The sequence below is a fragment of the Aphidius gifuensis genome, linkage group LG6, assembly GCF_014905175.1.
Source record: "Aphidius gifuensis isolate YNYX2018 linkage group LG6, ASM1490517v1, whole genome shotgun sequence".
Lineage (NCBI taxonomy): Eukaryota > Metazoa > Arthropoda > Insecta > Hymenoptera > Braconidae > Aphidius > Aphidius gifuensis.
The window spans coordinates 6,313,146-6,329,968 of record NC_057793.1 but is presented as its reverse complement, the minus strand read 5'-3'; the positions used below and the strand labels follow the sequence as shown (position 1 = coordinate 6,329,968).

Below are 16,823 nucleotides of genomic sequence, written 5' to 3'. Positions count from 1 at the left end.
AAAATAAAAATAAAGTTTTGAATATATTTCTAAGAAGAACTTTTTTTAGAATTAAAGATATCAAAAATATAAAACCAACTGCCAGTGTTATATTTCTTTCAGCTTTACAAATAAATTAATGCATAATTTTATTGTAAAAAATAAAAATAAAGTTTAAAAATAAATAAATAATTTATTTCAGTAAAATGTTGTTGAAACAAAGTCGATGTTTGAGTTCCAGCCAATAATCCCAGCAATAACACAATAACTGATGACATTTTTGAATTAAAATTCTAACCGCGAATTGATACGGCATCCAAAATTGACTGAACTCTTTGGCCCTGTTAATCACCAATACAACATGATTAAATCAGCAACAATGCTCCAAAATTAATGGGATCGTACCATCGTAGCGTCTAGGTTTGCGGCAGTGGCCAGTGGGCAACAGTGGGCAACACGAGATGATGATCGATGATCTATTGATGAATCATTTTATAAATTATCAAAATACATCGAAATTAAATTATATTATTTTATTAATTATCAATTAACTTACAAAAGAAAAATATCTCTAAATTTATTATTTATTTTGATTGTTAATATAATGATAAAATCATCATAGACTTTTCCAAGCAATATAATGTAAAAAATTTCATAATTTGATTTCAACAAGACTACATCGTTGTCCTTGTTTTCATTTTTTTAAAAATATGACTCGACTTTCACAATTTTAATCAAAAAAATTCATTGAATTGATACAAAAAAATATGGATAATTTATATGATGATTTAACAATATACAGTATTTTTTTTCAAATAAAATATATTAGTCTGTGAGTAGCATCAGTTTTTTTCTTGACTGCCTTTTTATTTTTTTTATTTTTCATCCGCATCTTGAACAGCTTAATGTGTTGGTACTTTTAAACGACAGAAAGTGCTTGACGAATTAAACTTGTATTTTGCATTGGTGTGCTTGGTAATGTCTATTGTTATTGTTGCTGTTGTTGTTGTTGCTTATTTTTCTGAAATTTTATAATCAAGATTTAGCTAGATAATAATTAATTTATAATGAAAAAAGAAATATATTTATATTAATGTAATAATGAAAGTAAACCAACCATTGACTTTCTGTATTCATTAAATTCCGACACCAATTGTGGATTACCCAGGAGCATTTGGTGTATAATATCTGCCTTATCTGGTAAATCTGAATGTAATATTTCCTTTAACTGTTTAAATTGCTGTTGTTGTTGTTGTTGTTGTTGTTGTTGTTGTTGTTGTTGTTGTTGTTGTTGTTGTTGTTGACTAGGACCCATTTGATTAACAGCTCCAGCGTGTTGTTGACCACTTTGTTGCTGTCTTTGTTTTATAAATGCAGCCATCAAAGGTGGATTACTTTTGAGTATTTGTAATATTTGGCTTTGCTGTTCTGGTGAACCTGGTGGACTTCTGAGTGTTTGTAATAATTGTTGAAGTGGTTGTTTTGATTGCATATTTACATTTGCATTTGGTGGTCCTACACCAGGTCCACCACCAACACCAACACCACCAGGTACAACACCATTTCCAATAACACTTGGTAGCCTTGACATTGGACCAGCTTCCATATATAATCCAGGTTGACCAGGATGTTGTTGTTGTACTTGCTGTTGTTGTTGTTGTTGTTGCTGCTGTACTTGTACTTGTTGCATTATTTGTTGTGGTGCTTGTTGTCGAAGATCAGGATTTTGTTGCATAAAAGCATATGGTTGATATATTGGTCTCCATTGTCCCATTGGCATAAAATTTGTACTTTGTGGATTATTTAACATTGGTACAGGCATTGAATGTTGCATTGGTGGTGGCATAAAATGTGTACCTTGTGGATTATTTAACATTGGTACAGGCATTGAATGTTGCATTGGTGGTGGCATAAAATGTGTACCTTGTGGATTATTTAACATTGGTACAGGCATTGAACCTTGCATTGGTGGTGGCATAAAATGTGTATCTTGTGGATTATTTAACATTGGTACAGGCATTGAACGTTGCATTGGTGGTGGCATAAAATGTGAACTTTGTGGATTATGTAACATTGAACGTTGCATTGTTGGTGGTTGGATATGAACATTGCCACCAATATTACCAACAACACCACCCTGTACTGGTCCAATATTTGATTGATTAACTATACCATAACTACCATGTGGTGCTTGTTGTCTTGCTGCTTCTTCTTGTATTTGTTGAACAATTTGTAATACGTGTGCTGGTGGTGTTTGTGTACTAGGTTTTAAATTAATATCAGTTTGTCTTAAAAATTCATCCATCAAAGGTGGATTACTTTCGAGTATTTGTAATAGTTGGCTTTCATGTTCTGGTGTAAGTGTATTTGGGTTTCTCAATATTTGTAATATTTGTTCAAGTAATTGTTTTGATTGCACACTTAGATTTGCAATTGGTGGTCCTACACTCGCAGGTTCATAACCACCAGATATCCCATTATTTGGTAACATTGACATTGAACGACTAACACGTGATTAAACTTGATTGATTATCAAAATATATATTAAAATTAAATATATATATTTATTAATTTATCAATTTAATTTATAATAATTTATTTTATTTATAATATTGATAAGTATTTTTGTTGGATTCAATATTAAACAATGGATGAACAAAAAAAAAAAAAAAAAAATATTGAGTACAACACGTGGAGTGGGTTAGCTGTTGGGCATTGAACCTGGAACTTTAAAGATTAAACCCCCTATATCTAAGGGTGCAAACTCACGAAGACGCAAGTTTTACCAGGGCTGTCGAAATTTTATACATCCCAAATTTAAGGCGATTGTAGCGCCTAGGTTGTGGTTTTGTTATCATTCATCAATCATCATTAATCATGATTCATTAATTAGATTGACTTGAAATAAATGTATTTAAAAATTATATTTTATTTACAGAAAAAAGAAGGTAGTTTGAAGGATCTGATACAACTGGAACCAATGATGATTCATCAACAAATACCCAATTAAATCCAGATAATGATATTTAAAAATTGTACAGCTTTGTAAATTTGTTTGAATTATTTTTTTACCGAATAGCTGATAATATTTTAGCTGATAGCTGAATAATATTTTTTGTGTGATATTATATCACTGATATAAAAAAAAAAATGAATCTTTTAGATTAAAAAAAAAATTTTTTTTGACGTTTATTTAAATAACAAAATTGAATATTTGAATAATGTAAATTCAAAAAAATTTAAAGCTTTTTTAAGATTTAAATTTATTAAATAAATAAGTTTGCTTTTTTTTTTTTTTTTAATTTTATAAATCATTATTTTATCAATAAAAAAAAATATTCTTTCATTTAAAAAAAAAACTACTATTACTTTGTTCCTTTTTTTTTTTTAATAAAAAAATTAAAAAATAACTACGACATTTTTTAGTTTGTATTTTTAAATGATCGTGATTCTTTTGAATAATATTACAGAAAAATTTATTAAAAAACGCATGTTCAATTTTCCAATGATATTATTCTTTGGAATTGATTGGCTCTTGGTTGATCAGCTGTCCTTAGTTCAAGTTTGTATCATGACTGCTCTGTTCTCTCTGTAAATAAAATATAATTTTTAAATAAATTTATTTCACGTCAATTGTTCTTTTATAATTAAATATTTAATTTCTTTCAAGATTTCTATTTAATTTACCTTTACTATTAATATTATTGATTGTTGGTGGACTTGTTGTCCAATGATAATTGATGAATATTTGCTGTTATTGATGATAGTGATTGCTGTTGTTGTTGAGGTTGTGGTGGTATTGTTACTGAACCAGTTGTTGTTACATTTTGATTAACAATTGGTGCTGATAGTGTTGTTGGATCAGAATTTAATGGTAATGATACATTTGGAACAATAAATTGATTCCAAACTTGTTGTACAAAAGGTCTTGGTTGAACAGTTTGTGGTTGTGCAAGTCTTACATCAGTTGGTGTCATTGCACCTGGTGGTGGACCTTGCATAACTGCTCCAAGACCACGTACACCAAGTCCTAAACCACCAGCTGCTTTTATTTTATCAGTTTGTTTTAATGGAATACACACAGGACAATCAGTGCGTTGACATTGTTGCCAATGTGTTATTATTTGTCTAGATGAACTACAATGAGGCATTGAGCATTCTCTACCTTCTTCACATGTTGTCAAATGTGTCAATACATTTTTCATTGTTTTACAATGTGGTAATGTACAACACCATGATTTACCAATTGTTGCTGAACCTTCGCGTATTTGACATTCATGTGCATGTAATAATAATACAAGTTGTTGTTGAATTAATGCACGATATTTTGGATCAGCTGGTTGTCCACTTGTTTGTATATTACCAGTTGATAGTCCTTGTGCTGTCTTATCTGGTAAATTTGAATGTAATATTTCCTTTATCTGTTCGAATTGTTGTGATTGTTGCTGTTGTTGTTGTTGACTAGGATCCATTTGATTAACAGCTCCAGCATGCTGTTGAGCAGGATGATGCTGTCTTTGTTTTATAAATGCAGCCATCAAAGGTGGATTGCTTTTGAGTATTTGTAATATTTGGCTTTGCTGTTCTGGTGTACTTGGACTTCTGAGTACTCGTAATAAATGTAGAAGTGGTTGCTTTGATTGCATATTTACATTTGCATTTGGTGGTCCTTCACAAGGTCCACCACCAACACCAACACCAACACCACCAGGTACAACACCACTTCCAATAAGACTTGATGGCCTTGTCATTGGACCAACTCCCATATCTAATCCAGGTTGACCAGGATATTGTTGTTGCTGTTGTTGTACTGGTTCCGGCTGTTGTATTGCATTAACTTGAGCACCAGCTTGACGTCTTTTTATTGCAGCCATTGCTTTTCTCAATGATTGTGCTTGTTGTAATCTTTCTTGTAATTGTTGTTGTTGTGCTTGTGATCGTGGAGGTGGCTGTTGTTGCTGTTGTTGACTAGGACCCATTTGATTAACAGCTCCAGCATGTTGTTGACCACTTTGTTGCTGTTGTTGACTAGGACCCATTTGATTAACGGCTCCAGCATGTTGTTGGGCCATTCGTTGCTCTCTTTGTTTTATAAATGCAGCCATCAAAGGACGATTGCTTTTGAGTATTTGTAATATTTGGCGTTGCTGTTCTGGTGTTTTTGGACTTCTGAGTGTTTCTAATAATTGTTGAAGTGATTGTTTTGATTGTGGCATCATTAGTGGTGGCTCTTGTTGTCAAAGATTAGGATTTTGATGCATAAAAGCATATGGTTGATATCTTGGTCCCAATTGTTCCGTTGGTATAAAATGTCTACCTTGTGGATTATTTAACATCGGTACAGGCATTGAACGTTGCATTGTTGATGGCTGCATAATACCACCAACAGTATTAACACTACCATCACCTTGTACACCAACTGGTCCAATGTTTGATGGATCAACTTTACCATAACCACCATGTGGTGCTTGTTGTCTTGCTGCTTCTTCTTGTACTTGTTTAACAACTTGTAATACATGTGCTGGTGGTGTTTGTGTACCAGGTTTTAAATTAATACCAGTTTGTCTTACAAATTCATCCGTCAAAGATGGATTACTTTGGAGTATTTGTAATATTCGGCTCTGCTGTTCTGGTGTAGGTGTATTTGGACTTTGGAATATTTGTAATATTTGTTTAAGTAGTTGTTTTGATTCCTTATTTAGATTTGCAATTGGTGGTCCTACGCCTGCAGGTTCATCACCACCAGATGCTTCATTATTTGGTAACATTGACATTGAACGACTGACACGTGATTACACTTGATTAATTATCAAAATATATATAAAAATTAATAATATATATAGGTATTGATTTACCTATTTATTGATTTATCAATTTAATTTATAATAATTGATTTTATTTATAATATTGATAAGTATTTTTGTTGGATTATAAATTTTAAACAAGGGATGAACAAAAAAAAAAAAAAAAGAAATATTGAATGTAACAGGCGGAGTGGGTTAGCTGTTGAACTTTAAAAATTAAACCCACTATATCTAAGGGTGCAAACTCACGAAGACGCAAACTTGAAACACATTGAAACATGGCTGTCGAAGTTCAGTACACCCTAAAGTTATGGCGATTGTAGCGCTTAGGTTGTGACTTTGTCATCATTCATCCATCATTAAGATCATTAATCATTAGGATTTAAGATCCTGGATTCCTGTTAGTGGACAATGTGTTTCAATACAATGGCCTTTTCCTGGGATTATGTATCAGCAAAAGTCAGCGCCAATTTACATTTTACACACAGTTCAATAATTATCAAAATCTATTATATATTTCTTTAATAATAATTAGTTAAATTATTTTTTAACTGTCTTAATTTTTTTTTAAATCCACAGTTTATCTCATTTTTAATGAATTTTGCATGATTATTTCAATTTTAATTTGAAAGTTGTTCCAATTATTATTACTAATAATTTATTACTATTCGAAAAAGATAGAAAAAAAAAAGATTATACGTATACAATAATAAATTGAAGTTTAAAAAAAAATTAAATTTTTTTTAAATTGAAATAATAAAAATATCTACAATTAATAAATTTTTGTTTTTTAATTTTCAATAATTTTATTCCATTTTTTAAATTGCACAAAATATATTTTCCCATTTTCAACAAAATATTATTCATTAATTTGTATTTTCATAAAAAAAAGAAAAAAAAAATTATCTAATATTTTTCATTATTGTTTTTCAAATTAATTTTACCAAATAAACAATCACCAAAGATACTTGTTATTATTTTCATATAATTTCACTTAAAATATTGTATAAAAAAAATTGTTAAAAAAATTACCACGAGGTAGTTTTAGTTATTTATTTAAAAATAATAAAAACAAAATTATCGTTTAAAAAAAAAAAAAAAAAAAATTTAATTATATTTTTTAGATTAATTTTAAAAATGGAGATAAAATATAATATTTTTTAATTATCACGAGATATTTTTTTAATCATCGAAAAATGTAATTGACTTGATCGAAATATAATCACCTTATTTCGATTACAATCAATGGCCAATTATCAATTTTTTTTTAAACACAATAAAACCTTGAATAATTTTTTTTGTTTACTTTATCATTGACCTTGATTAAATTATAGAATATTTTATAATATAACATTCCACACAAAGTGCGATATAATAAAATACAAAATAAAAAAAAATTTATCATTATAATTTTAAGAAGAAGAAGAAACGCGATAATTAAAATAAAAAAAAAAAAAAAAATATTATCTTTGTTAATTAAAATCTATACATGAATTTATTGTTATTATTTTTTTTTTTATAATTTAATTTTTAATAGCAGTGTCAGGATGATTTTATGATTTTGTTGTTTTTTTTTCTTCCAAAATTGACTCAATTGTTTTTAACTTTTAACGTGATTTTAAAAGAAAAAAAATTCACAAAATTTATACAAAAAGGCATGTCAAATTTATGATAGTTTAACAATATGCAGTGGTTGTTTTTAAATACCATTTTTCAATGATATTTGTAATCGAAATTGATTGGCTATTTATTGGTCAATCATCCTTGTTTTTGGTTGCATCTGATTCTTGTTGACTACCTTCTTCTTCTTCATCAGAATAATTTGTTGGTACTTCACCTGGTTTAAGTAGTTTACCAACGTAATCGTATCTTTCTGCAAATAAAATATATAATTTTTATATTTAACTCAATCCTACAAATGAATATTTAATTTTCTTTTTTTATTTTTTTCCCTGTTACGTATCAACAAGTGATCTTTGATCTCAATAAATAATGAATAAATAATTTTTTTTTTAAATGTAAAATTTAGCTATGAAAAAGAAGCTAGTTATATCATTTAAAAAAAATAATTATAATTTTTTTTTCACTTAATTTAAATTATACATATTGTAATTTATCATTACATAATATCATTTTTTTTTACCTTATTTATTTTATAACAGGATAAAGTTTATCATGAGTAAATGACTCAACAAAATATTTTTTAAATATTTCATTTGATGTTAAATAAAAGTGGGTATTATAAATAATTTATTGTTTATGGTAAAAATTATTGAATTGTCTAGATATTTTACTTGCCTTTAAATTGTTCCTCCCACTCAAGTATTGAATTCATTTCAGTTGTATCTAGATCACTCAAATCATCATATTCATCTTTACCTGGAACAACTGAAAATGTTGCCAAGCCTCGACTTGCATCACGTCCACCAAATGCTGAATATGGTCCATCTATAAAAACAACATAAAACAGGAAAAATTAAATAATCAATTTTCATAATTAAAATAACAAAAAAAAAAAAAAAAAACAATAATAAATTTTATCAATACGTTATTAATTACACAGTCGTATAATCAGTAGAAAAAAAAAAAAAAACAAACAAACGATGCATTAAAAAATAAATGCAAAAAACAATGATTTCACATTTTTAATTTTTAGCTCATTTAAAATAATAATATTTTAAATTATCACAATGAATAATGACAATAATTTCAAGCAAATTTATATGCTCCAGAGGACAGACAAACCTAGAACATAACAACTGATGATATAATCAACAAATGAGATATTTCCTTGTGAAAATAATAAAAAATAAAAGTATCATTTTAACTGTTATTCAACATTGGTGATAAATAAATTATTATTTATCAATTATTTAATCAAAATGCAAGATTAATATTGATTATTGATTGATAAATGATACGAGGTCATTTGGAAATATTTGTGACGCAGGAAAAAAAATACATGTATAAATTAACAACAGTGATAACTGCAATAACATGAACGAGTAGTCATCATCATCATCATCATAAATATCTCAACAAATGAATAAATAAATTACAATAAACAAACAGATGTTTATAATATTAAAATTGATATAAAATAACATATGTTCATGTAGCCTAGGTTAACAATTTTTTTTTTCTTTATAACTTTCTTCTAATGTCAAATAAATATTTAATCTTGTGACAATAATAAGCATTTATTTATTTAAAAAATAAGACAATTAAAAATACTTCAAATAACAAGTTTAATCTTATCTTTTTTTTATATAAAAATAAATTTAAATAAAAAAAAAAAAACCACCTGTAACGACATTGATACTTCTCAAATTACAAAAACAAAAAGTTATATAAAATTTGTGTATTTACCTGGACCGTAAAATCTTTTTCCCCTGGTGACATCATAAACACTACCATTAACAGCAACAAGAATACGTCCATCACTACCTTTACCATCATATTTTTTTAACTCTTCAACAGTAAAATCACGTCGAATTTTTGGTAATTCTGGTGTTTGTTCAACAGGCATTTCTTCAGGTTTATTTTTACTTTTAAATATTTTATATATTAAAAATATAATAACACCAACAAGTATAAAATTAATTGGTGAATTAATTATTTCATGTATAAAATTCATTATAAATGAATTATCCTGTGATGATGGTGATGATGATGCCGGTTCAGAATCACCAGCTACAATATTATCGGCCATTTTGACCACTTTTACAACCAAATAAACTATCAAATTATTGTTTTATTTTTTATAATAAAATTATTGTATTATTTAAACAAAATATAGTATTACTGTAGATGTTTTATGAAAAAAAAAAAAACAGACAAGACGTTGTGTCGTCGTGGCGTGATTATTGTTGCTGTGTTATTTTTTTTTTTCATTAAAAAATTTGATGTTGATATGTGTGTGTCGGCCTCAAAGCCTAGACTTTAAAAAAGTGGGGATTTATCAACGAATGACGACGTTGATCTGATGATAAAATAATCATAACAACACCAGTTTTTTTTTTTTTTTTTATTTACACACCTTTCTTTGCTGATATTTTATTTTTTTTATTTAAAATTTTTGAGATTAAAGAGCAACTGATTATGTTTTATGAGAAAATATTTATGGCCAATTGAATTGGCAGTATTTTCAATGGAAAATTGTATTAAATATTGTTTTTTTTTTTTATCAAACATGAGTGCATTCTGGTGTGTAGATTATCAAGTTACAGGTATATCGAAATTAAAAATAAAAATAATAATTGTTTGTTTTAAATTAATTAAAATAAATAATATTGAAAAAATGTATTTATTTATTTTATTAATCGCTAATTAAAATTTATAATAATGACGAAATTATATTTCGTCATTTTGATGATAAAAATTAATTATGTATTTTAAATATTGAGTTGCATATTAACATAAATAATTATTTTTTTCATTACAATATTTAGCTTTGTAATAAAACGCAATTGAGTATTTTTTTTATTTTTGTGGATGTATAAACAAAGCCACTCAATTGTTAATTAATTTTACAAAACGATATTATTTTTTTTTTTTTAAATTTTATACTTTTTTCTTTTTACAGGTGCTTGTAATATATATTTTTAAAATTAATGATAAAATAAAATTACTTTTGGACGGTTGATGATTTAAAATTATAAAGAAATTTGTTTTTTCTTTTCGATTATAAATATGTAATTATTAGCTAAATTAAAATATTATTTGGACGGATATAAGTATATATTTCCTTTGATGAATAATGATTCATTTTTATTTTTTGTCATCTTGAAAATAAAGATACGGACGTATGTTGATATTTTGAGGTATAATTTTTGCATCAAGTTGTTGATTACACATTGGACAATTTTCTTCAGTTTCAATAATTCTATTAAAATAAATAAATAAATAATTAATCAATAACAATAATTAGAATTTGTTAATATTAAAATAGCTACCTTAAAAATTCACTTTTAATTGCTGGAAAATCACAGTGTGGACAAACAGTAAAATCATCAGCAACAATATGACGACCCTAAAAAAGACCAACAAAACAAATATTATAAATAAATAAATAATAATAATAGTTAATAATAATTAATAATTAACTTACACTTGCAATACAAAATGGAATAGTATTTTTGCATTTATCACATGTTATTTCAGTTTCTGGTATATTATTTTGACAATAAGGACAAGATGTCAATGGTTCATCTTCAATATTATGATCTTTATTTCTCGGTGGTTTTCTAACAATAGCTTCAATTTTTTTACTATATTTAGCATCAACTTGCATACGATATTCTGGTCTCATAAGCATTGCAGCAAAATTAAATGCTGCAAATTTTAAACCAGCTCTATGACATTCAATAACAGTTGATGTTAAAATTGGTACAATATGTGATGGAAATTTAGATATATTATTAGCAACTCTAATAAGCATTCTAGCACCACGTAAATGATCATTACGTTTAACATGTAAACGTACAAGTATATATGAATGCAATAAACGTATATTATTAATCATTTCAGTTGGTATTTTAATATGATTTTTTTTTAACTCTTGATACATACCAAATAATACATCATGTGCATTACGATAATTACCATTAATTTGTTCTTCATTTGCAATAATAATTGCTGTTTTAGATGCTTCATTGTATTGTTTACGTGCCATGTAAAGTCTAAATAAATATTTTGGATCTTTTGGTAATTCATCACCATCATTACCCAATAAATAATCAATAACTTGATTTGTTAATTTATCATCATTTGATGATGCAACAGTATCAATTGCCAATGTTATTGCTTCATCATTATCATCATTATCATTTGTTGTTAATTTTGCTGATTTTAATAAATGCTTTATTGCTTTTTGATAATTTTTTGAATAATAATAATATTTACCAGCTAATAAATTATTTTTTTGTGTTTCAAAATATATTGCAAGACTTTTAAAATCTTCATATCTAATATTGTTGTTAATATTGCTGTTGTTATTATTTAATAATGTATCAATTAATATATTACCATATAATTCCATTTTACCATGTTGATTTGCAAGTTTAAATGCTTCATCATGACAATTTGATAATATTAAAAATTTAATTGCCGAATTATAATCATTTAATTTTTGAAAATAGCTGGCAACCATTTTAGCTCCTTCAATGCTATTTGTTTTTTGTACAATTTCAACACTTTTTGATGGATTATTAAGATAATTTAAATTTAATCTAATAATATTATCATAATCTTTTGCTGTTTCATATGCTAATTCAGCTTCCTCATAATTACCATCAATTTCTTTAGCTTTAGCATATTGTATATTTATTATTGGTGATGTTATATTTTTAATTAATTTACCAACTTTTTGCCAATTTTTTAATTTAATATATGCTGATGCTGCTTTATCATAATATTCAGATTTTTCATATAATATACCAGCTTCATTAAATTGTTTCATTTGTTCAAATATTTCAGCACATTCTTTTTTAACTGATCTTGGTGTATCATTATCAATTGCAATATTCATACCTCTTCTACTGTCACCACATCTTATTGATGTTCTTGCAATACCACATAAACACTGTACACGATGATTTGAATTTTCATTTTCATTATTATTATTTGTTAATGCACGTTCATAATTAACAAGTGCCTTTGGATAATTACCAATAAATTCCAATTGTTGTGCATATTCTTTTGATATCAATGGTATTTCATCTGGTTTTAATTTTTCAGCAATAATTAAAGCTTGTTCCCATTGCATTAAATCTCTACGTAAGTATAATGCTTCAATTGGTTCATTTGATTGTAAAAAAAATACCTCAGCTTTATTATAATTTTCTAATAATGTACAAACATGACCAGATAATAAATTAATATCTTCAATATATTGTATTTTTTTTAATGCCCATACCATTGATATATTTTTAATATGACAATATATTTTAATAGCCATATCAATGTCCAAATTTTCAAGACAATATTTACCAAATTTATTCCAACAATCATTGTCATTTAGGATTTCACATGTTATCCATGTTTCATGATATTTTTTACATTTCAATTGATTATCAAATATTTCTAATATACGTTGATTATCAACAATATTACCAACATCTTCATGTGATGATAATGTTATTTCCATTAATTTACCACCAGGTATACCAAGTGTCAATTGTCCATTGTACATTAATATTGGTGTTGTATCAGTTGGTAATTTTGTTTCACATATATTTATTATTTTAGCACCATCAATATGATATTTTATAAAATTATATGTTACTATTGCTTGTTTATTATAAATACAAAATAATGTTTTATCATAAATATTTTGATTCCATATTATACCTTGTATGTCATTTGGACAATCATTAATCATTATTGTCATGTCATTTATTGGATCATATAAATAAACATCATTATTATCATCAATAAAACAAATATATGTACCATTTATATCTTGATATATATATTTAATACCAATTTTATGTAAATATTCATTTGAATAATTAAATGTATCAATATAAAAATATTTAATTTTACCATTATTTGTTGCGTATATTAAAAAATTATTTGTCAATACATGACATGTTATTTTAGTGTTGGTATTATTGTTCATTGTATTTTGTTCATTAAATAATTTTGTATCTTTGCTGGTATTTGATAATTCTTTGTTTGTTGTTATAGTATGTAGTTGTAATTTACCATCAAATAATACTGATGAATAAATGTCATTTAATTTAATTGAATCAATTGTTGATAAATAATCACGTTCAATAGGTGATGATTGTTTATTAATATTATTTATATTCCAATATAATGCACGATTATTTAATCCAACAACAACATGCATTGGTCCAACAGCTAGTACTGATGGTTCAATAATTGTATTAATAATACGTGATTCAAATTTAGTACTTGTTCCATCAACATCATCATCATCTTTATCTCTATTTACACTATTTGTATTATCATCATCATCATTTGTATAAAAATAAACAATAGCTTCATTTAAACTTGATAATATACATATATTATTATTACAAACACTTATTAATTTTGGTATTTTAGTTAAATAAATATTAATATTACCACTGTGTGTTACAGCAGCAAGCATTGTACCATCATCAGACCATGTTACACTACTAACACCAGCTTCACCAATAACACTTATTATTTTTTCAGTATCTTGTAAATTTTTAATATCATGAATTTTCAATGTATTATCACCACATGTTGCTATTTTATTATGTATTTTATTTAATGATAAATCATTTAATGAATCACGATGATTTTTAATTTGCATTAATTCTTGTCCAGCTTCTTTAATATGAGTTGATATTAATAATAAATAACCAGCTTCAAAACCAATAATAATATAACAATCACCATACCATTTATATGTTACAATTGGTCCATATGATTTTTGAAAACCAATGTCAATTGGATTATCTGGATTTTTTAAATTATACAAATACAAGCGTGTTTTATTTATAATTAATGATATTGTATTATCACCATTAATACGATTTGATTTTTTAGTTTCACTAAATTGTAAATCTTGTGGATCACCTTGTAATGGTATTTCACAACATGTATCACCATCAGATGAGCTTATTGTTAATAATTTATCATCACCAGCAAGTGCCAATAGTCCTTCATTTGACCATTCACCACATGTTATTTTTTTTTTATGTTTACCAAGTATTGGAATTCTACGTGAATTCATATGATCGTAAATTGATAGATGTCCTTTTTGTGTACCAACAGCAAGTAGACATGAATTTTTTGACCATGTCATACATGTTAAACCATCTCTAACACCAGCATCAACCTGAGATTTTTTACCAGTTGCTGCATCCCACAGTGTTATTATTGATGAATTATGAGTTATTATTGCTAGTACATCACCATCAGTATCCCAACCAAAACCAGTACATATACCAGATAATTGTATACGATCTTGATTTTCACCTTGACGATCATATATTGATACAACACCATCACAGCCAGTTGTTGCTAAATGTGTACTGTTACCTGGTCGCCAACATAAAAATACTGATCCAGGTCCATGTGGATGATCCAATTTATACAAAATCTATTTGTAATTTAATGATGCATATATTATTAACAAATTATTATTATTTTAGTTTATTTATTTTATTTTTTTACTAACCTTGTCAGATGACATGATGATGATTTGTTGCAACTCACTGCAAATTGAGCTCTATTGAGTACCCAAAAATATATTCAACATTTAAAATTGGGTCACATAATTTTATCACTATGAAAATATCAACATTTTATGTGTCTCTCTGTTATTTTGTTATTGATTTATTGAACCGGCTCAATGACAGTAGTCATGTATATTTACACCTGTCCATTTTGTAAATAAACTTTTGTTGTTATTATCATTTTTTAAAAGCGTGTATGTGTGTGTGTAAAATAGAAATTTATATTATCAATTTTTGGACAATTAGAAAATATACTTTTGGTGGAAAAATTTTAAATAAATAAATCATTTTAAATGTTGTTTGTAATAAATATAAAATTTCAGTAAAAAAAAAAATGAAAGAAATAATTATTTCGAAATTGCTGTTTTTTCATATTTCGATTGGAGTAATAATTACGTGAAAAAATTTCTTAGAAATTATAGAATCATAGACAAGGCAAGAGTATTTTCAATATGATTTTTTTTCCAAGAAATTGTGGGTTCATGGTTACATGGCAAGTGTCACGTAGGCCCATGCAAACTTTTAGCATCTAACACTAGAAAAATATTAGATAACTTTGGCTTGCTCTAGCTTGATCTAGCTGTCAGGTAGTTATTCAAGTTTTTCAATGCCTAGACTATATTTATAGGTTAAAAAAATTCGTACAAAATTAAATTAACTAGCTAAATTACTAGTAGCTTTATATAAAATTAATAATTAATCATGAAGTATATTGTTAATAATTTTTTAATGGGAATTTCGACAGTGATATTAATTTTAATTTTACCAATATATGGATATAACATTCGTAATGACGTTCCTAAAGCTTGGGAGTGTCACAGAAATAATACAAATTTTGAAGATTGTTTGATAGATGTGTTTCCAGTTGTAATGAGTCGATGGTCGTATGTAAATAAATTTTACAAAGGCGGTAAAACTGAATTGGCAATTAAAGATTTTACAATAAAACCTGATAAATTCCAAAGTAAATGTACTCATGTTAAAGTTACTGGTATGGAAAGTGGATGTACAGTGTCAAATTTTTATGCTAATATGAGAAATAATGTATTTGAATTTAATTCTTATAATCCGGAGTTGAGGATGACAGCATCATGTGTTTATGAAAAATATGATTCTACATTGAATGAGGCTAATGCAATTGACATTGAAATGATAATGTGTAAGTTTTTTATGGCAAATACATTTGTATTAATTAGCTTTTTGATTATTAATTTTTTTAATTATTATATATTTTCTATGCAGATGAGCCACCAATTAAACACTCCATCAGTTATGGTGTTGATCCAGTGACACAAAAAATTTACATTGGTGATTGGAATATATTTTTTGAAAGCAACCGGGTTTTTATTGATGACACAGATTCACTTGGTGTTAAAAGATATTGTAATTTTTGTGCAAAATTATTTACACCTGATCGTTACTCAAAATTGGCATTTGAAAGAATTAAAGTAGAACTTGAAAATGGAATTGGAAGAGAATTAAAAAAAATTGCTAATCAAGTTAAAGATAGTACAAATTTATAATAATTTAGTAAATTTACTAAAGTACTAGTTTCAATCTCTTCTTGTCTGTTTTTTTTTTCTTTGGCAAAATAATTTTTTTATACAAATTTATTTTTATATAAACAAACAACTAAAAGACTTGTCCTGTCGCTGATAAGCCTAGCTATTGATGCGACATTAAATAAACAAAAAAAAAAAAATAATAAAAAGTACTGCAATTATAAAATAGCTATATTTTTACAACTATTTTAAATATTTTTTAATAAAATAAATAAAATTAATTTACAAAAAAAAAAAAAAAA

General features: G+C 26.3%; 5 protein-coding genes across 5 annotated transcripts; 1 reads left to right on the top strand and 4 right to left on the bottom strand.

Annotated features, from left to right (window-relative positions):
- Positions 1-3,347: 3,347 nt before the first annotated feature.
- Positions 3,348-5,198, bottom strand: LOC122859081 (histone lysine acetyltransferase CREBBP-like). The gene is made up of 2 exons (XM_044162444.1): positions 3,667-5,198; positions 3,348-3,568 (listed from the first exon to the last, which is right to left on the bottom strand). The coding sequence occupies exon 1, from the start codon at positions 5,196-5,198 to the stop codon at positions 3,681-3,683; it is 1,518 nt and encodes a 505-aa protein (XP_044018379.1). The 3' UTR covers positions 3,348-3,568; positions 3,667-3,680.
- Positions 5,199-5,216: 18 nt separating this feature from the next.
- On the bottom strand, positions 5,217-5,753 carry LOC122859083. The gene has a single exon (XM_044162446.1). The coding sequence runs from the start codon at positions 5,751-5,753 to the stop codon at positions 5,217-5,219; it is 537 nt and encodes a 178-aa protein (XP_044018381.1).
- Positions 5,754-6,931: 1,178 nt separating this feature from the next.
- Positions 6,932-9,932, bottom strand: LOC122859082 (membrane-associated progesterone receptor component 1). The gene is made up of 3 exons (XM_044162445.1): positions 9,153-9,932; positions 8,082-8,231; positions 6,932-7,656 (listed from the first exon to the last, which is right to left on the bottom strand). The coding sequence occupies exons 1-3, from the start codon at positions 9,493-9,495 to the stop codon at positions 7,538-7,540; spliced, it is 612 nt and encodes a 203-aa protein (XP_044018380.1). The 5' UTR covers positions 9,496-9,932; the 3' UTR covers positions 6,932-7,537.
- A 594-nt stretch (positions 9,933-10,526) lies between these two features.
- LOC122859080 (WD repeat-containing protein 19) lies at positions 10,527-15,338 on the bottom strand. Its single transcript, XM_044162442.1, has 4 exons — positions 14,962-15,338; positions 10,894-14,883; positions 10,739-10,815; positions 10,527-10,668 (listed from the first exon to the last, which is right to left on the bottom strand). The coding sequence occupies exons 1-4, from the start codon at positions 14,974-14,976 to the stop codon at positions 10,554-10,556; spliced, it is 4,197 nt and encodes a 1,398-aa protein (XP_044018377.1). The 5' UTR covers positions 14,977-15,338; the 3' UTR covers positions 10,527-10,553.
- Positions 15,339-15,436: 98 nt separating this feature from the next.
- Positions 15,437-16,542, top strand: LOC122859713. Its single transcript, XM_044163398.1, has 2 exons — positions 15,437-16,178; positions 16,262-16,542. The coding sequence occupies exons 1-2, from the start codon at positions 15,722-15,724 to the stop codon at positions 16,540-16,542; spliced, it is 738 nt and encodes a 245-aa protein (XP_044019333.1). The 5' UTR covers positions 15,437-15,721.
- The last annotated feature ends 281 nt before the right edge of the window (positions 16,543-16,823 follow it).